We start from the raw sequence: 21,952 nt of genomic DNA, 5'->3' as shown, positions 1-21,952 counted from the left end.
TTATCAGATTGTTCAAAATATCTTACAAATTAACCAAAAGATAAACAACATATAACATAAATGATCAAAGAAATTATAAGTAATTTTTAAATGGACGATGATTATTTGAAAGAATGTTTAAGAAGTTAACTCAAAGGAGTTAAAATAATAAGAAATATGAGATACTATTTTTCACTTGTCAAATTGGCGAAAATATTTAAATAATATCTAATGGTGGGAAATTATATACAAATATGTACAACGGTGTATACACACTGCTAGAATAAATTGAGCCAACCTTTCTGAAGGAATATATGTATATGTATAGGTTTTAAAGCCTTTAAAAGAGTACATATTCTTAGAGCAACTAGATATCTAGAAATTAATCTAAGGAATCATCATAGACGTTGATATAGTTTCAAGTATGGTCATTACAGAGCTACACACATTGTCCAGAACTTGGAGGCAACCTAGATGTCCAACAATAAAGAATTTTTTCAATTTTTATAAAACAATCATATGACAGAACATTATGTAGAGGGAGAAGGATATGTAATGTTCACAAGGCATGAAAAGATTTCAACACTGCTTATTACGCTATTTCAGTTTTGTATTCATGTACCCAAGATAACAGAAAACAAATCAGGCTGCTGCTGCTGCTGCTGCTAAGTTGCTTCAGTCGTGTCCGACTCTGTGAGACCCCATAGACAGCAGCCCACCAGACTCCCCTGTCCCTGGGATTCTCCAGGCAAGAACACTGGAGTGGGTTGCCATTTCCTTCTCCAGATTATCATTGGTTTTTATTTGTTTCTTATTGTTTACCTGTCTCTTCTATAATCCTCTTGCTACTATTTTCTAAAAACAATTGTTTGAGATATAATTCATATATCATACTATTATGATTTACTTCTATAATCAAGAAAGAAACATAAAGTTATTCTTACCAATTGAGTTAAAGCTTTGAGAGATAAACATTTCATTAATATTTCATTTCCCACTTTGTACAACATGTTGCATCTCAGAGCACCTTTACCTTACACAGGGTCTTCTAGTCAAGTGGACCTCGCTAAGATGGACAACTAATGATGTGTTCCTGCCACAGTGCAAGTAATTAAATCTTGTTGGTGTCTTTGCTCCCTCTTACCAGAAATCACACTATGAATAAGACAGCAGAATAGCCTTATTTTAAAGTCCTAAATATACATCATGTCCCTCTTTCTGACACACTGTGGGTCTTCATAGAATGACTCATACCCAGCATGACTCATACCAAGAGAGATGGTGTCCATTACATCAAGGATTTACAACCACAAAGAGGTGCAAAACTTGGGCGGCTATGTACACAATTGAATAATGCAATTTCTAATGTTTATTTCCTCTTCCATTAACACCAAAAAAAACCTACCTTCTTAAATGTGAATAAAATGTGCATTCAGAGACATCTAAAATACTGGCCAGTTCCTCACTGAAAAGACCATAGTGATGCTGGGAATGCTGAAGAGGGGAGTTGGGGGCAGTTTGCAAGCTTTTGGTTGCCAGGGGACACTTACCATCTGTGGGTCGAGGAAACTGAATGCTCTCGAACGGATGGCGGAAAGAGCCAAAGCGCTGAAAAACAAGGGTCAGTACAAGGGTTAAGTGAAAGTGAAATTACGCTGACCCAGAAATGCAAATCAGTGTGCCTTAGCTCTCTGTAGAACTCGAGGTGCCCAAACACTCCATTGTTTCTTCGGATTACCTAGTGTCCCAAGAGAGGCTTCAGTGATTCAGAGAAAAGAGATGAAATGCAGAGGGAAACAGCAGGCAGTGGCAGAACCCAATTTTATTTGAGAAGCATCTCCACAGTTTATAGTGGCCTTCTCATAGGGAAGAAAAATGCACTTTTGAAGTTCTGTTCCCTTTCTTTGTACTGCTTTTACTACCTTTAATAGGCCAAATTCAAAGCTCAAAATCAGAGGTGATTTTAAAACTGAAAGCCAACCAATCATAAGAGTAAGAGGACACAAGCTTAGACATTTATAATTCTCATCTCCATTTTGTTCTACCAAGTTGCCTAGTGTGCAGGACTTCTGGCTGCTGATAGCTTCCTGAAATATAAGTTTCAGGTAAGTAACATCATGGTTCTCATCTCTAACAGAATTAGGACGGAGGAGGGGAAGGAAGATGGAGGAATGGAGAAAAGGAGTTAGGGAAGGGAAGAGAGACAGGTGATAAATTAAAGAAGAAATGAGTACAAATTTACAAGAAAAGGAACAGAACTGAAGGTCAGATAGGGACTCACAGTGAGGGGGTAAAACAAGGAACAAGGTAAAGACAGTTAGCAAAGGGTTACAAACATGGGTAGAGGGACAAAGGGCCTAGGCTTGAATCTAGGCTTCCAGCTTGACTTCTGGGCGACTTGGCAAGTTACTTAACTTCCTGAGGGACTGTTAAGAGGGATTAAATTTGAGAATGAACAAAGTGCCTGGAATGGGGCGGGAGACCAGTGAATCTTCAGTGACCACAAGCTCAACTGTCAGCCCCTTCCTGTCCCAGAGGGAAGAGTGAGCCAGACTCCCAATCTCGACCCTCCTCTGTCCCCACACCTGACCATTTAGAGTTCTAGCCACACACTAAAGACAGGAGACACTGAGCTTTTGAGTTGAAATCTCAGTTCTGTCACTTGCTGGCTGTTAGTGCATTAATTCATGCAACAAATACTCATCAACTGTTTGCTGTCTTCAGGTTCTGAACTAAGATTTGGTGAATGCAAACAGACCTGGCCCCTGCCCTCATGCACCTTACAGACTCGTGAGACAACCAGATATTAATCCAATAATGAAGCAAATAAATATAAGATGAACACTATGGAGGAGAAGCACATAATGCCAAAAAAGTACACACAAGTCCCTTGAAGAAGACACTACTGAGCTCAGCTTTGTCAGCTGAGTGGGTATCAACCTAGGCTCTGAAAGGGATGGTAAGAACATTCCAGGCTGAGGGAACAGCTGGCTGGCTCGAGGCCCAGAAAATGAGGAGACTGGGTTGCCACATGGGGCCAGGCGAGGAGGGCATGGTGAGCCTGGTTAAGGACCCTGGTCTCTACCAGTGAACAGAAGTAGCATTGGAGGATTTTTAATCGAAAAAAATCACATGATAATACATGACTTTTGAGAAGACCACTTAAGCTTAGTATTGGGACTAGATTTGAGGAGGTCTACTTTAGACCACTGGGGAGGCTCCTGAGCTGTCCACAGAGGGCAGACGGTGGCTGGGCTGGAATGGAAGTCAACAGGGAGTCTACGGGTGGACACTATCTCCACAAGACTTGGAAGCTTGTATCAGGAGAGGATTTCTCACTGGAGGAACTGGATGCTAAAATTTTCACTCACCAAGACAGGGAGTGCTGGGAGAATGCCAACCTGGGGCAGGCTTGCTCATGGGTTTGGTTTTTGACATGTTTATCTAGGGGTCCATGGGGAAGCCATTTAACCCCTCTAAGCCTTGGAGTCCTTGTGAGGATTAAATGAGATCATATGCTTGAATGTTTGGCACAGGGCAGATGCCAAGGAAATGGTAGCTAGTGTGTTACTGGGACCTCAGACAGGAAATATGAAGCAGGTTTGCCTTGGCCCTTCCACAGAGGGAAGCCTTCCACTTCACAGCTCACATGGCATCTTTCTTGATATGATATATGATCCACACATACATGATCCTAAAGCAGAAAGTCCCATTTGAGCACAAAGTAAATCAGGATCCTTGGATCACGCTAGGGAGATACTCACATTTATTTATCAGGAGATTCCTTTATCTGCCTCCTTTAAGTTATTAGGAAAAGTAAAGTTCTGAGACTTGTATACACAGTACTTTCTTTTTCACCTCTTGCCTACATGCTGCTGCTGCTGCTAAGTCGCTTCAGTCATGTCCGACTCTGTGTGACCCCATAGACGGCAGCCCACCAGGCTCCCCCGTCCCTGGGATTCTCTAGGCAAGAACATTGGAGTGGGTTGCCATTTCCTTCTCCAATTCATGCAAGTGAAAAGTGAAAGTGAAGTCGCTCAGTCATGTCCAACTCTTAGCAACCCCATGGACTGCGGCCTACCAGGCTCCTCCATCCATGGGATTTTCTAGGCAAGAGTACTGGAGTGGGGTGCCATTGCCTTCTCTATCTTGCCTACATGGGATAGTTCAATTGATGAATTTTTAGGATAAATATAATCTGTTTGACAAATACTTCTTAAGCACCACCTTTATGTATGAGCTATAGAATATAAAGATAAATGAAACCCATTCTTGTTCTTAACTCATTGGAAAAAAACTCTGATGCTTGGAAAGACTGAGGGCAGGAGGAGAATGAGGCAACAGAGGATGAGATGGTTGATTGGCATCACTGACTTAATGGACATGTTGTTGTTCAGTCGCTCAGTCATGTCCAACTCTCTGTGATCCCATGGACTGCAACACGCCAGGCTTCCCTGTCCTTCACCATCTCCTGGAGCTTGCTCAAACTCATGTCCACTGAATCAGTGATACCATCCAAACATCTCATCCTCTGTCATCCCCTTCTCCTCCTGACCTCAATCTTTCCCAGCATCAGGGTCTTTTCCAATGAGTCAACTCTTCACATCAGGTGGCCAAAGTATTGGAGCTTCCACATCAGTCCTTCCAATGAATATTCAGGATTGATTTCCTTTAGGATTGACTGGTTTGATCTCCTTGCAATCCTAGGGACTCTCAAGAGTCTTCTCCAATGGACATGAGCTTGAGCAAACTCTGGGAGATAGTGAAGGACAGGGAAGCCTGCTGTGCTGCAGACTTTTTGCATGGGATTGCAAAAGTCAGACACAACTGAGTGACTGAACAACAACAAATTCCTTGTTCTTAAGGAACTTGAGGTCTGGGAGGAGTCACAGGTACCCACTGAAATGCCAAGAGGAAGTGTATGATAACAAATAGTGGGAAGCAAGACTCTCAAGTCTAGAAATAGCACACCTTCAGTTTCAAATTAAAACCTGAAACATTAGCTGCTTTCAAATGCTAAGCCAGTCCCACGTGGTGAAGGGCACCATTTAAGTTTGGAGTCTGGAAAGCCAGCTGGATGAATACTGTCTCAACCCATGGCAGAAGAGAAGACAAAGATACTATCTGGTATAAATATAATAAACACAGACAGTCAAAATTCACAATTAGAATGAATTTTGGGAAGAGGGGGTTGGGGGACATCTTAAGTGCTAAATCTAAAGAAAAGGAGTATTTTTACAGTGAAAGATTTTCTACAACATCAAATTAGAAAACTATTTGTACAGCCAGGGAAGTGATGGATATTATGTCACATGGTGGACACCCATGGTTTTTCCTCATAAAGGTAACTTGAAAAAGATCCACAAAATTCTGCCCAGCACTGGATCTGCTACCCACCTTCCAGGGTCAGTTGTCTACAGAAGAGCAAACTCAAGGAGCCAGCTTACCTGTTAGGTTCATGTACTTTGTAAAATGTCCTCTGAAATTTAAATTAAAACCCATTCTTCAGTAGTGGTCTTTCTTTTCACCTACATAGCAATTTAAATATGCCATTTATTTTCTGTCTGCCATGAGACTGGGAAATTAGGTATTATTAAACATAAAGCAAAGTTAATTCCAGGAGTTCCACAAATCAAAACTATCCCTCGAACATTTTTACAACAGGAAACTTGAGAGTGAGTTCCAGAGAGTCTGCTTTCCAGATGGTCTCTTCCTCCAATAACTGAAATACTTAAAGCCTAAATATTCACTGAATTGCTTGAAGTCAGAGTCTAGACTTTGCCTAATGGGTTCAGTCAGCTAGTTTACTGAGTGAATCCCAAACAAGTTCTCAGTTTACACTTCCCCCTTTAGCAGGCTGGTTGCCATTACTCAGAAAAAGTAAGCCCATTAGTGGCAAAATCAGTTCCAACACATTTTCTAAGACCTGACTCACACGTCACCTCTATCACTTCCTCATTGGTCTTTATACACAACTCATTTGGAGTCTCTGTCACGTCGGATGAAAATTTTTTCCTGGTGCCATCTGCTCTTCAACACTATGAGTTCCTCAAGGGAAAGGACAAGGGGATATGTGTTATTGTGACGTAATACCTGACACACAGTAGGCATAGTCAAACAGGAGAAAAACTCAAATACATTCAGAGGGACAAGTGGTCCAGAGAAATAATGAAATCGCACCCTTCCGTGGGCATACACAGAGAGGAGGACAATGAAAGCCACTGCGGTTATGGCGCCACATCCAGGACCACGCTGCTCGAGAAAGCTGGATGCCAAGCTAAGACCCAGGCTTGAGGACCTGTCCTTGCTGCCTGCAGTCCATCTCTTGGAGGGTGATTTTGCCTTGCTGTTTCCCCTTGGGTCTGGCTCAGTGGTCAAGGGGATGGAACAATTCCAGAAGCTAGGTGTCTTGTCTAAGGCAAGTCTAGGCTCCCACCCAAGTAATACAAACATGGCAGGGGCTTGAGGACCTTGCTGTTGGCTTCTGTTTGCTGAGTTTTAACGGGGAGTGTAGAGGGGAAGGGTCTTAATGCCAAAAGTGCCTCATAAACTAACAACACAATCTCTGAATGGGCTACGTGCTTCAGGAGTAAATCTAGTTGCACAACCCCCTGGAGATACACCATGAAGCTGCATCAACCCCATTGGGAAAAAGCCTTTATCAAAGCAGGAAGCAGGGTATAAATTCTATACCCAAACAGGAGTTCAAATGAAAATCCTACATCTTTTGACTCAGAGGCTTTTCAAAGGAAATGTGTATCTTTGTAAACTCTCCTGGGAGCTGTTTTTATAAACATGATTTTTAAAGCGATCTTTTAGATTAGACATGAATAAACAGCACCAGAAATGTTACATACACTATTTTGATTACTAATTTTAGTCTTCACGTTCATAAAGTTAAATTCTTAATTCTATGCGCAGATACACTTAAGACACTTTTATTCATTTTTAAAATCAAGAATCAACAAACCTTAGAGCTCAAAGGGACCTCATCAGTCATGTGGTCCAATATACACAACTGGACTCTTTGCTTTGCAGAAGTAGAAAGAATCATGTTTTGCCCTGTCAAGAGACAACTTGTGTACTGACATGAATCCAATAAATAGGGTTTGATTACAGATTACTGAAGACAGTATTCCCCCAAAAGTGTTTCCTATAAAATTAGAGACTTCTGAGGTAATTTTTTTTAAAGATTCTGTAATCAAATAAGTTTTATAACTATAGGACTAAACAAAGCTTTAAAAAGCTCTTTTTGTTTTGATTCTAAATTGTCAGACTTATAAGACTTGTCAGACTTATCAGAACTTATCAGATACCAATATATACATCATGAATATCCAAGAAGGAGATAAAGTATGTGACATGAAGGACTCCAAAACTCCTCTTCCCTCCAGGAAATATCCATAGTGTCAGAGAATGTCAGAGAGCAGTGGAACACTGCTTAGAAAAGCTGCCTACAAAGTTTTCAGCTATAATAAACATCTGTAATTTGTAGTAGCTACTGGTTCTATTCACAGAGATAGAATGTAAATTTGTTCCTGAGCATTCCTGCTGCTGCTGCTGCTAAGTAGCTTCAGTCGTGTCCGACTCTGCGTGACTGCATAGTCGGTAGCCCACCAGGCTCCCCCGTCCCTGAGATTGTCCAGGCAAGAACACTGGAGTGGGTTGCCATTTCCTTCTCCAAGGCATGAAAGTGAAAAGTGAAAGTGAAGTTGCTCAGTCGTGTCTGACTCAGCGACCCCATGGACTGCAGCCTACCAGGCTCCTATGTCCATGGGATTTTCCAGGCAAAAGTACTGGCGTGAGTTGCCATTGCCTTCTCCCTGAGCATTCCTAGTCAATGCAAAAAGCACTGATCACAAGATAACAATCACATAAAAAGTTCTGGGCATTCATCAGATGAAAACAGTTGTCCCAGGAGCACCAGCTATTTCTGGTACTTGAAAGATACGGCCCCTCAGGTGTCTTCATAAACAGGATCAGGATGATGTCCTCAGCGACACCCGCTTCAGTGCATAGAGTTTATAGGCAATCTGATAAGACCCTTTTCTGGACACGGATGGCATGCTGCCACAGCTCAGCTAAGTAGAAGCAGCTTTATAAGAAGTCACACCATGTTTCACATGTTCATAGCATTCAACTGACTAACTTGACCCGAGACTCTAGCCGTGCACGCTCTGCCAATAACCAACCATGCCTGTCTCCAAGGGTAAATCATTTGCCTACTCAGGTCTTGAACTTGATGGCCCCTGCAGTCTAGCTTTAAAGTTCTAGAAGTCTATAGGGTTTATTACTTCATCTTTCAGAAAAGTGTCAAGTTTCCAGTCTTCTTCTGAAAGCATGAATTCATCCTGGTAGGTATGTGTACCTTAAGTAGCTTACACTCATGAAAGAAAGGAAGTGAAAGTGAAGTCACTCAGTCGTGTCGGACTCTTTGCTACCCCATGGACTGTAGCCTGCCAGGCTCCTCCATCCAGGGGATTTTCCAGGCAAGAATAGTGGAGTGGGCTGCCATTTCCTTCTCCAGGGATCTTCCCGACTCAGGGATCAAACCCAGGTCTCCCACATTGCAGGCAGACTCTTTACCATGTGAGCCACCTGGGAAGCCCAGCTTACACTCATAGGGGATATATTTAACACATCACTAAAACCTTAAGCCATGATAATGATCAGACACATGGCAATGTATCAGAAATCTGCAAGAGCCAGAAGAAAAGAAGAGGGAGAATACCAAAAATAATTTAATCTACCTGAGCATTTTGCTTTAAATCCTTAGTTTCTTTCAAAGACTGTAATAATGATGGAAATAATACTCTCAATAATTTTCTCTAAACCAGTCTATACATTCTCAGGAAATAATAATATAGTAGTAGCAGTAGAAGCAGCAGCAGCAAACACTTACTTGGTGCTTCCTATCTACTAGGCCTATTATAGGCCACACATAACTATTCTTTAAATGCTCGCAATAACCCCAAAAGGTAGATCTTTCTTATTCTATTTCACAAATGAGGAAATTGTGACTCCGAGGGGTTGGATAACTTGCCTAAAATCCTGTGAACAGGGGCAGCAGATCCAGAACTGGAGCCCCTTCTGGAGCTGAGTTGTGACCAGCCCATACAGCTGCCTCTGGTACCTGTGGTCAGAGATGGCCCCTGTCTGCCAGGAGGCCTCACTCTAGCTAGATCCTGGATGGTAGACAGAGCACCTTCCTCTTAAGTCTTTGCTGAAGAAAAGATGTTCTAAGAAAAGCAGATTTGTAAATGTAGAGAATAATAAAGGTTTTAATGACAGATGATTGCCACCAAAATATTAATGCAACAGAAAACAATGCTGTAGCTCTCTTGAAAAGCAAAAGGTGGTTTTCACTGTGACAAAACAGCAGGTATTACATCATTTGGGAAAACTTGACCAAACAGATCACCCTAAAAGGCAACAGAGTTCAGACTGCAAGAAGGCAAACTGCCCTAGGGAATGAAGGCAGGCCCTGGTCCCTCCCGGGTCCCCAGGCTGTCTTCTTCTTGGTTAACATAAAATACTTCGGGTTTTGCCCAACGTCCTCTCCTCCTTCCAGCCCTGCTCCCTCCTCTCCCAATACCCATTTTCTTGTTTGCTGGAGAAGTAGGAGAGGAACATATTCTGGAATATGTGGTCTAGCACCACTCCAACATGAAATCACATGCTGTCATCACACTCCAAGACTGATATCTCTGACTTCTCATTACCTTTCATCAGAGGATCTCAAATCACTTTTCAAACAGTTATGAATTTCTTATGTACTTTCCTAAGAGCTGAAAGTAGAAACACAACGATTCTGTCTTATTCCCTAAACTACCACGTCTCTTGAAATTCTCAGTCTAAACACATATACACATATGCATGTGCAGAGAGAGACTTTTTCTAAATGGTGACAAAGCTATGGAATTATTCACATTCTGTCCTCTGCTCACAATAGGGTGGGCCCCTGTCATCTGTATACTATAAGCGTTAATAATGACGTTAAGTATTCTGCACATCATTAATCAAGGGAGAATTCATTTCCTTTTGTGAAGTTCCCTGTCTCCTTTTATTAATATGTCTCCTCTGACTCATCCCATATACTGACTTCACAAAATCCTGACTTCACTTCATCCTTTTCTCATCTCCCAGCTGTGTGGTCCTGAAGTGTGGTGCTGCCTCCATAAAGAAAACTGTGCATTTCAGAATTGGGTGAATTGGTTCTTCAAAGTTGGCTACTTTCAAAGTGAATGCAACTTGCTTGGCTCTTGAGAATTAATTACAAACTCATCACGGTCATTGTCCTAATGGACATGGACAACCAAGAGGTGGAGTTTTAGCCTAACTTGCTTAGCTCCTGCTACTTCTCCGGGTTTCTCCCCTACCTGGTGTGTTAAAGCCTGGGAGTAACCTGAGACAGCTGCTGTCTCAATATTCACTGTGGCTTCCTTTTAGAGCCCCACTTCCAAATCCAACATTCAGCCCCAGAGGCTCCACCTGGCCTAAGGGGCAGCTCCAGGCCATTTCAAGGTGGTCCCTGAAAGATGGAGCTGTGCTGCTTGTGCGGCAGACCACAGGGCCAGGAAAGCCCCTTGAGGCCCACAACTTCACATCACCTTTCTTAAGAAGCCATTATATAACTTATTGTTCTCTACAGTGAGCAGAATAATCTGGAAAGCAGATTTTTATTTCTTCATCTGTGATCTATAAGATTTAAGGTTTCATCATCTGTTATTTTCTAGTTCTCTTTCTAGGAAAGTCATGATTTAAAGTTATTCCCTCCCTGCTTTAGGCATCATATTAGAATCCCTGCCCTCAGACTTCCCTGGTGGTGCAGTGGGTAAGAAGAATCTGTCTGCCAATGCAGGAGACATGGGTTCGATCCCTGGTCTGGGAAGATTCCACATCCTGTGGAGCAGCTAAGCCCATGCACCACAACTGCTAAGCTTGTGCTCTAGAGCCTGGGAGCCACAGTCACTGAAGGCCCCGCGCCCTAGAGCCACACACTGCAACTCCTGAGACTAAGTACTAAGTGCTAACTACTGCAACTATTGAAGCTCGAGTGCCTAGAGCCTATACTCTGCAACAAGAGAAGCCATGAGAAGTCAGCACACCGCAAAGAAGAGTAGCCCCACTCACCACAACTAGAGAAAACCCTTCCAGCCATAAAGACCCAGTGCAACCAAAAATAAAAATAATAAATAAACTTAAAAAAAAGAATCCCTGCCCTCGACTTTTCAAGGAAGGGGGGTGGGACTCTGATGAGACCTTGCCAGGCCTGACTCAAGTTCTTCTGGATGTCTCTCCACCCATCTGGATATGCATTATGTCTTATTGTTTTTCTTCCATTCATTCAACCTACTAACACACAACTAACCTAATATGTACCAGGCTTCATGCTGGAGAAAAGTAATGAACAAAGTAAACAAGGGCCCTGCTCTCCTGAAGCTACAGTCTGGAGGGCAAATGGCAAACAATCAGGCAAAGAGCTGCATTATTGCAGAGCTGTGATTTCGAGAAAAGTATAGGAAGTCACAAAGGAGCATAACAGGCAGATCTAGTGGAGAATATCATGCAAGAGCATTTGTCAGCCCACCTATCGTGAACAATAGCCCCCATAGGTGTGGGCCACAGTCAGGGTGTGCTTCTCCTTGCCTTCCCAGTCTGGTGAGGATTCCCTAAAAGAAAAGCAACATCATTCAGGGTTTGCATCAGAGAGAAATCTAACTCAGCATCCTTATTTGTTTTGAGACCCAAAGGGCTTCAGGAGACTGCAAGAAGCAGGATCACCTGTCACACTACTCCAGGGCTGTCCATGCAGCTACTTAATGACAGATCTCACATCTTCTAAGTAAGATCTTTAATTCAGTGGGAGAATATTTGAGCAACCGTGGATCTTCCAGAGCCTCTATCACCACTTCTCTCCCATTTCTGCAATATAGAGATGGGGAAGTGGGAGGTGCAGACTACTGGGTATAAGACATGTTCATGGATGGATATACAACATAGGCAATGTAGCCAATATTTTGTAATAACCGTAAATGGAGTATAACCTTTAACAACTATACAAAAATAGAATTTTTAAAAAGAAAAAAAAAGACATCAGCAAACAGATTTCATCTCTCCTCAACAACTCTCCTCAGGAAGCATAAATTCCCCTAATTAACCCCAGATTTTCTAGCTTGGCCTTGTGATAGTGGGCGCCAGCCTGGATCAGAACCCTAGGCCTGGGTGTGATGCCTGGGTGTGGCTCACAGAAGTTCACTAGAGGTTCCTTGAGACCTTCACAGGGACACGGGCCCTAAAGCAGAACAGTCACACTGTCCATGAGAAAGCTGTGCATGGACTTGACTCCCCCAAACGTGTGCAGTGTGAGGCATAAGGGGCAGGATCTAGAGTCAGACAAGCTTGAGTATGTATTCCAGCCCACTATTGGTTAGCTACAGGACTTAGAACATGTCATTTAACCTCTCTGGGCCTCAGTTTCCTCACTCAAAAACCTCATGTTCTCTGTGTACACGCATGTGTATAGGTTAAATTAGATAATGTATACAAAATGATTAGCAAACTACCCAACACAAAATCCTCAAATATATATGAATGCAGGTCAAAATCCAATAGTTAGAACTGGCCATGGAACAACAAACTAGTTCCAAATTGGGAAAGGAGTACGTCAAAGCTGTATCTTGCCTCCCTGCTAGTTCAATTTATATGTGGAGTACATCATGCAAAATGCCAGGCTGGATGACTCACAAGCTGGAATCAAGATTGTCAGGAGAAATATCAACAACCTCAGATATGCAGATGATACCACTCCAATGGCAGAAACTGAAGAGGAACTAAAAAGCCTCTTGATCAGAGTGAAAGAGGAGAGTGAAAAAGTTGGCTTAAAACTCAACATTCAGAAAACTAAGATCATGGCATCCAGTCCCATCACTTCGTGGCAAATGAGGGGTGGAAATGGAAACGGTGACAGATTTTATTTTGGGGGGCTCCAAAATCACTGCAGATGGTAACTGCAGCCACGAAATTAGAAGACGCTTGCTCCTTGGAAGGAAAGCCATGACAAACCTAGACAGCGTATTAAAAATCAGAGACATCACTTTGCCAAAAAGGACCAGTAGTCATGTATGGCTGTGAGAGCTACACCATAGTGAAGGCTGAGCACCAAAGAATTGATGCTTTTGCATTGTGGTGCTAGAGAAGACTCTTGAGAGTCCCTTGTACAGTAAGAAGATCAAATCAGTTCATCCTAAAGGAAATCAACCCTGCATGTCCAATGGAAGGACTTATGCTGAAGCTGAAACTCCAATACTTTGGCCACCTGATGTGAAGAGCCGACTCACTGGAAAAGACCCTGATGCTGGGAAAGATTGAGGACAAGAGGAGAAGGAAGTGGCAGAGGATGAGATGGTTGGATGGCATTATTGACTCAAGTTTGAGTCAATAGACTATAGACATGAGTTTGAGAAAACTCTGGGAGATGGTGAAGGACAGGGAAGCCTAGTATGCTGCAGTCCATGGAATCACAAAGAGTTGGCCACAACTTAGTGAATGAACAGCAACAAATGTATGTATATATGCATGTGGGTGTATACATATATATTATATATACATATATATTCTATATTATTGGAGTAGGAAATGCTAACCCACTCCAGTATTCTTACCTGAAGAATCCCATGGACAGAGGAGCCTGCTGGGCTACAATCCATGGGCTTGCAAAGAGTTGGACACAACTGAAGCAGCTTAGCATAGCATTCTATATTATATGCATATATATTCTATATTATCTAAAAAAGTATACATATATAAAATAGCAAGTACTTACATGTCAGGTACTTGCTCAGAATCACACGGCTATTAAGTGACACAGCAGTTTGCTATTTTGAATCTATATGATGTGACTCTGGCAGCTTAACCATATTGCTGTGAAAGTGAAGTCGCTCAGTCATGTCCAACTCTTTGCAACCTCCTGGGCTGTAGCCTACCAGACTCCTCTGTCCATCGGATTTTCCAGGCAAGAATACTGGAGTGGGTTGTCATTTCCTTCTATAATAAATAGCAAAAAAAGAAAAGAAAAAAGTGGGGGGAGGGGCAGGGAGCAGAGGAAGAACAAAAATAAGAAGGAAGAGGGGCGATAAAGATAAAATAAAATCTAATACAGTATTTTTAAAAGTCAAAATGAATGAAAAAAATCCACAATGAACAAAATTTCAAAATGTTAAATGAAGACATGATTCTCCAAAATCACTTTAGTGGTATCCGACTCCTTGTAACCCTATGACTGTAGCCCACCAGTCTCCTCTGTCCATGGGATTTTCCAGGCAAGAATACTGGAGTGGATTGCCATTTTCTTCTACAAGGGAGCAGACATGATTGGTAAAAGTGATTTTTTCTTTTTGGTCTTCTCTGGTGGCTCAGAAAAGGACATCTTTTTTGGGTGTTAGTTCTAAAAGGTCTTGCAGGTCTTCATAGAAACAGTGGAAGTGAGAAATAGATTTAAAGGAGTGGATCTGATAGAGTGCCTGATGAACTATGGACGAAGGTTCATGACATTGTAGGGGAGTCGGGGATCAAGACCATCCCCAAGAAAATGAAATGCAAAAAAGCAAAATGGCTGTCTGAGGAGGCCTTACAAATGGCTGTGAAAAGAAGAGAAGCAAAAAGCAAAGGAGAAGAGGAAAGAAACTCATTTGAATGCAGAGTTCTAAAGAATAGCAAGGAGAGATAAGAAAGCCTTCCTCAGTGATCAGTGCAAAGAAATAGAGGAAAACAATAGAAAGGGAAAGACTAGAGATCTCTTCAAGAAAATTAGAGATACCAAGGGAACATTTCATGCAAAGATGGGCTCGATAAAGGACAGAAATGGTATGGACCTAACAGAAGCAGAAGATATTAAGAAGAGGTGGTAAGAATACACAGAAGAACTATACAAAAAAGATCTTCACCACCCAGATAATCATGATGGTGTGATCACTCACCTAGACAGACATCCTGGAATGTGAAGTCAAGTGGGCCTTAGAAAGCATCACTACAAACAAAGCTAGTGGAGGTGATAGAATTCCAGTTGAGCTATTTCAAATCCTGAAAGATGATGCTGTGAAAGTGCTGCACTCAATATGCCAGCAAATGTGGAAAACTCAGCAGTGGCCACAGAACTGGAAAAGGTCAGTTTTCATTCCAATCCCAAAGAAAGGCAATGCCAAAGAATGCTCAAACTACCGCATAATTGCACTCATCTCACATGCTAGGAAAGTAATGCTCAAAAATTCTCCAAGCCAGGCTTCAGCAATATGTGAACCATGAACTTCCAGATGTTCAAGCTGGATTTAGAAAAGGCAGAGGAACCAGAGATCAAATTGCCAACATCCACTGGATCATCAAAAAAGCAAGAGAGTTTCAGAAAAACATCTATTTCTGCTTTATTGACTATGCCAAAGCCTTTGACTGTGTGGATCACAGTAAACTGTGGAAAATTCTAGAAGAGATGGGAATACCAGACCACCTGACCTGCCTCTTGAGAAACCTATATGCAGGTCAGGAAGCAACAGTTAGAACTGGACATGGAACAACAGACTGGTTCCAAATAGGAAAAGCAGTACGTCAAGGCTGTATAATGTCACCCTGTTTATTTAACTTCTATGCAGAGTACATCATGAGAAATGCTGGGCTGGATGAAGCACAAGCTGGAATCAAGATTGCTAGGAGAAATATCAGTAACCTCAGATATGCAGATGACACCACCCCTGACAGAAAGTAAATAACTACAGAGCCCCTTGATGAAAGTTAAAGAGGAGAGTGAAAAAGTTGGCTTAAAGTCCAACATTCAGAAAACTAAAATCATAGTATCCGGTCCCATCACTTCAAGTAGATTGGGAAACAGTGGCAAACTTTATGTTTTAGGGCTCCAAAATCACTGCAGATGGTGACTGCAGCCATGAAATTAAAAGACACTTACTCCTTGGAAGGAAAGTTATGACCAACCTAGATAGCATATTCAAAAGCAGAGACATTACTTTGCCAACAAAGCTCCATCTAGTCAAGACTATGGTTTTTCCAATAGTCATGTATGGATGTGAGAGTTGGACTATAAAGAAAGCTGAGTGCTGAACAATTGATGCTTTTGAACTGTGGTGTGGGAGAAGACCTTTGAGAGTCCCCTTGGACTGCAAGAAAATCCAACTGGTCCATCCTAAAGGAGATAAGTCCTAGGCGTTCATTGGAAGGACTGACGTTGAAGCTAAAACTCCAATACGTTGGCCACCTGATGCAAAGAGTTGACTCATTTGAAAAGACTCTAATGCTGGGAAAGATTGAAGGCAGGAGGAGAAGGAGATGACAGAGAATGAGATGGTTGGATGGCATCACTGACTCAACGGACATGAGTTTGGGTAAACTCCAGGAGTTGGTGATGGACAGGGAGGACTGGTGTGCTGCAGTCCATGGGGTTGCAAAGAGTCAGACATAACTGAGCGACTGAACTGAACTGAACTGGTGGCTCAGATGGTAAGGAGTCTGCCTGCAATGTGGGAGACCATGCTTGATTCCAGAGTCAGGATGATCCCCTGGAGAAGAAACTGGAAACCCACTCCAGTATTCTTGTTGGCACAATCCCATGGAAAAAGGAGCCTGGTGGACCATGGGGTCACAAAGAGCCGGACATGACTAAGCAACCAGATGATGATGAAGGCTCCAATATGGTTCAGCATAACTCTGAAAGCAACACTCTCAGCAAAGAGTACTGCTTTGCTTGTTCTTCCTGAGGTTTGAGAATAAATGGACCTTAGTGAGTGAATGGAGCTGGCTTGCGGTGGCTGGTGAGAGCCAGTTCTCTGTACCTCTTCCCAACTCCACATTAAGGACATCACCACGGTAGCTTGATATCAAATATGGTGAGAATATTTATAGCAGGGAAATTGAAAAAGGAGATATTGGTTTACCATCATCTACCTACTAGAAGGCTTGTTAAGTCTGTTTGGAAACAAACATCACTGGGGAGGGCAGGGTTTTAGAGCTGGCTATCTTGCAGGGCACAACTGAGACTTGGGGCCAGATGACCATTAGCTGTCACATGCATCACGGGATGCTGAGCACCATCACTGACCTTAGATGCCATTAGCACCATCTCTCGGGTGGGGACAACCCAAAGTGACCAAACATTGTCCAGTGTCCTGGGGCTGGGGAGGAGTTGCTTTTTAGAGAACCAACAGTGAGCAAAGGAGACAGCAGCAGGCTGAAGAAGCCCAGATACTAGAAAGAGTTCCTTCCAGCCCTTTCCCAGCAGGGAGAGGCAGCAGTCAGAAAGAGCCTACTTAGCCAGGGGTTTCCTGACTCTTGGGTAGAGATTTGTCATGCTCTCTGGGGCCTGAGGATTGGTCTCCTCAGACAAACATTTGGTTAGTATGAGGGGTAATCCAAATTATGATTAGAAACAGATATCCAGCTCAAGACTTTTGTTTGGCCCAGAACAAAACCACACACCGAAATCCCTAATCACTTTCTAGGAAAAGGCCTCTCTTCCACTGGGATTGGGGACCTCAGCCTCCTCTTGAACTTTTAATCCATTCACGTATTTCTAGATTCCTGTGCTTCTCCCTGAGGCAGCAGCCTGGAGGCAGTTTCCAGCAGACCCTGCTGCTGCTAAGTCACTTCAGTCGTGTCCAACTGTGCAACCCCATAGACGGCAGCCCACCAGGCTCCCCTGTCCCTGGGATTCTCCAGGCAAGAATACTGGAGTGGGTTACCATTTCCTTCTCCAATGCATGAAAGTGAAAAGTGAAAGTGAAGTCGCTCAGTCATGTCCGACTCTTAGCGACCTCATGGATTGCAGCCTACCAGGCTCCTCCGTCCATGGGATTTTCTAGGCAAGAGTACTGGAGTGGGGTGCCACTGCCTTCTCCGCCAGCAGACCCTAGACTCCCAATACCCTCCACTGCCACTGTGGCCACGGTGTGCCAGCAACTGGGTCACCTGCAAGTTGGGGACCCTGAAAGTTCTAGTCACCAGGATTTGGAATAAAATAGGAAGTGAAGTCATCTTTGGTACAGCATTAAAACTTTTAAAAGAATATTTAATATTTAATTTACTTTAAAAAGTTGGCCAGTGCTTCTTCTAGAAAACATCAAATGATGGATGATGCTGTGGGAGGGCCTGGAGGTCCTGGAGAAGACCATGGCCCTTGAAAGTGGGGCTGGGGCAGCTGCCAGCTCCAAGACCCACAGCTGTCTCACCGTTGACCTCTGGAAAGAGATGGCGTTCACCAAGTTTCCCTGTCTGGAATTCACTGACCATCTTGTAAAGACTCACACTAGTGCTTCTGTGCAGACTCCACAGTAACACAAGAAAACTAAAGTGAATTAAGTCTGTTTAAAAAAGACAGAGAGACAGCCAGCAATTTTGACCCACACCCTGCTATGAGTTTCTCTGTCTCTCTCTCTCTCTCACACACACACACACACACACACGTGCACGCTCATCTCCGCAGCAGCTGTGGCCCGACAGTGCGTTCATCCTGGACGCCTGCTTGGTTTCCAGCACACAGCTGCTGAATTGACCCTCACTCACCCTCCAGCTGTTGTTTGCAGATTGAGAAGCTGGACAACTGAGGGAGAAGAGGCAAAACTATGCTAAGTAGAGGAGGACAAGATTAGCCTACTCCTTTCTTGGAATCTCAGGGATCCAAGGACTGTGTTGTGCGGATCAGGATCAGCCATTCAGGCCCCAGAAAATACCCGTCCACCTGTCTTCACTCACACAGCCAGAAAGCCAAGCCCTTGTTTAGGCAGCTGAGGAAGCGAAACAATGTGCCATTGGAACTGTGACCACTGTGAGGCCAACTCCCAAATCTTCCTCTTGGGCCCTGACTACAGTCTTGAGCTCCAGACCTGCCTTTCCAGTGTCAGGTCCCAAGGAACATCCTGCCAGACCCTCAAATGCAGTGTGAGCTCGAGAAGATCCCTATTCCCAGCCTAGCAGACCCTCCTCCTGGGTTCTTCCTCTCAGCAGCATCCTTCCCCCAGCCCCCTGCCTGCAGTATGCACAGGCTAGAAACCTCAGGTCACTTTCAAAGCCCTCTTCTCCTCCACTCCACACCCCTTCCATCTCATAGATCTGCCCCTTACATTCATTTCTACAGAAACGATTCTCTCTCACCTAAATCACTACACGGCTCTGGCAACTGCTCACCCTGTCTCATTTCTGTCCTTCCTTAGACACTGTTTCCTAATCAGCTCAAATTCTGTCCCCTGCTTATAAAACAACAATGGCTCTTCTTGACCTATGACGCTCCTGAACAAGGTTTTCAAGGACCACCATGGTTACCTACCACTCCACTTTTCTCATCTGTCCTTATGTAATAGGAAATAACCTTTGTACTCAATTCAGTATTACAAGTTAATCACTAAAGGGATTTTGCCTATAAGCTTAAATGATACATAATGGGGGGCTTCCCTGGTGGCTCAGTGGTAAGGAATCTGCCTGCCAATGCAGGAGACACAAGGGACACGTGTTTGACTCATGGGTCGGGTCACACCAATCCTCTAGAGAAGGAAATGACAACCCATGCCAGTATTCTTGCCTGGACAATCCCACGGATAGAGAAACCTGGTGGGCTACAGTCCCTTGGGGTCCCCAAAGAGTCAGACACAACTTAGTGACTAAATAATAGTACATAATGGCTCATCTCTGGGAACCCTGCTTCCCAGGTAATAAGCATTAAACTAAAATACCTTTGTTTAGCTTATAGGAAACATCCTGACCAGGCCCACCTCTGAATGACTGCAGGGAGGAAGAAATTAACACATCCCTTCCAGAGGCTGACCGGAACCAGGAAGTATTTTAATTTACTCCCTCTTCCCACCCTTCTTTTGTCCTTTTTTGTCTGGATTCTTTCACTCAACCTAATTATTCAAAATAATTCAAAAGTCTAAAAGTTGAATGAACTTCAAAAGTTCATTCATCTTGTTGCATGATATCAACAGTACATAAACAGTATTCCATTGTTTATCCAGTCACCTGTTGATAGACATACAGGTTGTTTCCAGTTTTTCTTGCTTGTTCAAACTTTGAATTTTTTTTTAAATTTTTTAATTGGAGGATAATTGCTTTACAATATTCAAATTCTAACTGAGGCAAGATAGTTCTTTGGGGCACAAGCCCACTATCTCCTTGCTTTGCTGGCCTTCCAAATAAAGTCATTATTCCTTGCCCCCAAAACTGGTCTCTCAATTACTGGCCTGTTGTGTGGTGAAATGTATGAGCTTAGACTCAGTAATGCTTGGATCCCTCCTAATCTTCCAGCCATTACAAACTCCTTGTCTCCCTAAAACATGGCAAACACGCCCCACCGTTGCTCATACTACTTCCTCAATATGGAATCTCTTTCATCCCTTTCTTTGATTAACCTTGAGTCTTAGATCAAAGGCTGCCTCCTCACCTCCTCCTTGGAAAATCTGTTTCTTCTTCATTCCCATGATTCTTTGAGATATAGATTATTTTTTGAGTGTAGTTTATGTTTCATGTCATCTTATGCCTTAGCCAGTTCACCCCTTTCATTCTATACATTAAAATACTGAGGCACAATATCTACATTTACTAGTAAATTACTTAGCAAATAGTGGTTGAATTAAAACCAATTCCTAGAAAGAACAGGCCAACTCACCAGGTAAAACTAGGATAAGATTAGCTTCACAAGGCAGCATGGGGTTGAGGGGATATTCAAAGAGTCATACCAGAGAAAAGAGTTGAGGGTGGAAGGCAAAGACGGATCACCGCCTTACTTTGGCAGTGAGCAAAAGGGAAGAGGCCCACCCCACTCCAAATCCCCAGTTCTCTCAGGGATTCACAATCTTTATCTACAGAAATAAAAAACCCTGACCAGTGTCCCAATACCTGTGCTGTAACACAGAACAAGCCGAAAGTGGCCTTGGGGTTAATAGTTAAGAAACTGACCCCAGCAGTGAGCTCACTGGGCCAAGCACACATCACTGAGCCTTTCCCCTGGGATTTCTTTAAATGTGGTAACTGGATAGTAAATCTTCCCTTGGTGCTGATCGTATATTTAAACTGTGGTTCTTTTTACTTGAAATATTTTTAAAGAACGAGCCTCAGGGGACTGTTGATGAGAGTAATTACAAGCGAAGCACACATCCTCAGCCAAAAGTTTCTTCGAAAACTTAAACATCAGCTCAACTTAAGTGACTAGGAAAGCTGAAAACGTGGGCAAGACACAAACTGTTACTTCTTGAACTCATACTCAGACCTTACTGTTGAGCACCTACCCGGTTCACAGAAGCCACTGCGTCTAACTGTTACATGTCACACAGATAGGAGGAGTTATTTTCATTTTAGAAATGATGGCACTGATGTTCAAAAGAATGCATGTGAGTTTACCTATTTCTCAGCAAGCTGATGAGCATCTAGTGAAAGTCACTCAGTCGTGTCCGATTCTTTGCAACCCAGTCCTGTACAGTCTATGGGATTCTCCAGGCTAGAATACTGGAGTGGGTAGCCTTTCCCTTCTCCAGGGGATCTTCTCAACCCAAGGATCGAACCCAAGCTCCCATTGCAGGAGGATTCTTAACCAGCTGAGCCACAAGCATCTAGAGGAGAAGTCATGTACAGTTAACCCTACAGTATCTTCCATGGCATCAAAGAATAGTATGAGTTGAAAAAATACTTGCTGAGCCTCAGAATTAAGATTTCCCACCCTTCTGAGGAAGTCCTACCTTTGGTAATTATACGCTACCAACTACATGCCGGGAGCTGCTCGGCCACGCCTCCATTGCTAGGCCACGCCTCCCATGGTGTTCCCAGCCAATGAGTCAGTGCACTGTCCTGAGAGATGGGGCATTCCTCTGACCATTGATTCCCTCCATGGCCTCGCTGAACTTCCCCTGCACTGGAACATACAGTATGGTCCTCCCCATCCTCTTTACATCCCTTCTCTCTAGGATCAGACTTGCATCACAGTCTGATG

The 21,952-nt window shown here is 43.2% G+C and overlaps 1 protein-coding gene across 11 annotated transcripts in view; it reads right to left on the bottom strand.

Annotated features, from left to right (window-relative positions):
• Window positions 1-21,952, bottom strand: part of EGLN3 (egl-9 family hypoxia inducible factor 3) — a 452,919-nt gene that overhangs the window by 100,735 nt on the left and 330,232 nt on the right. For 7 of the 11 annotated variants that reach the window (XM_086363668.1, XM_086363669.1, XM_086363672.1 and 4 more), the window contains one exon: window positions 1,530-1,587. The exons of the other annotated variants lie outside the window; for them this stretch is intronic. In XM_086363668.1, coding sequence (XP_086219794.1) covers window positions 1,530-1,532 — 3 coding nt within the window. In that variant the 5' untranslated portion in view covers window positions 1,533-1,587. The remainder of the gene's footprint in view (window positions 1-1,529; window positions 1,588-21,952) is intronic. 11 annotated transcript variants of the gene reach the window in all.

The sequence above is a fragment of the Bos grunniens genome, chromosome 21 (genome assembly GCF_055505025.1).
Source record: "Bos grunniens cultivar Pamir isolate PY7600 chromosome 21, Bosgru_T2T1.0, whole genome shotgun sequence".
Classification (NCBI taxonomy): Eukaryota; Metazoa; Chordata; class Mammalia; order Artiodactyla; family Bovidae; genus Bos; species Bos grunniens.
Note: the sequence above shows the minus strand (reverse complement) of the source record. Positions and strands in the feature narration are given on the sequence as shown.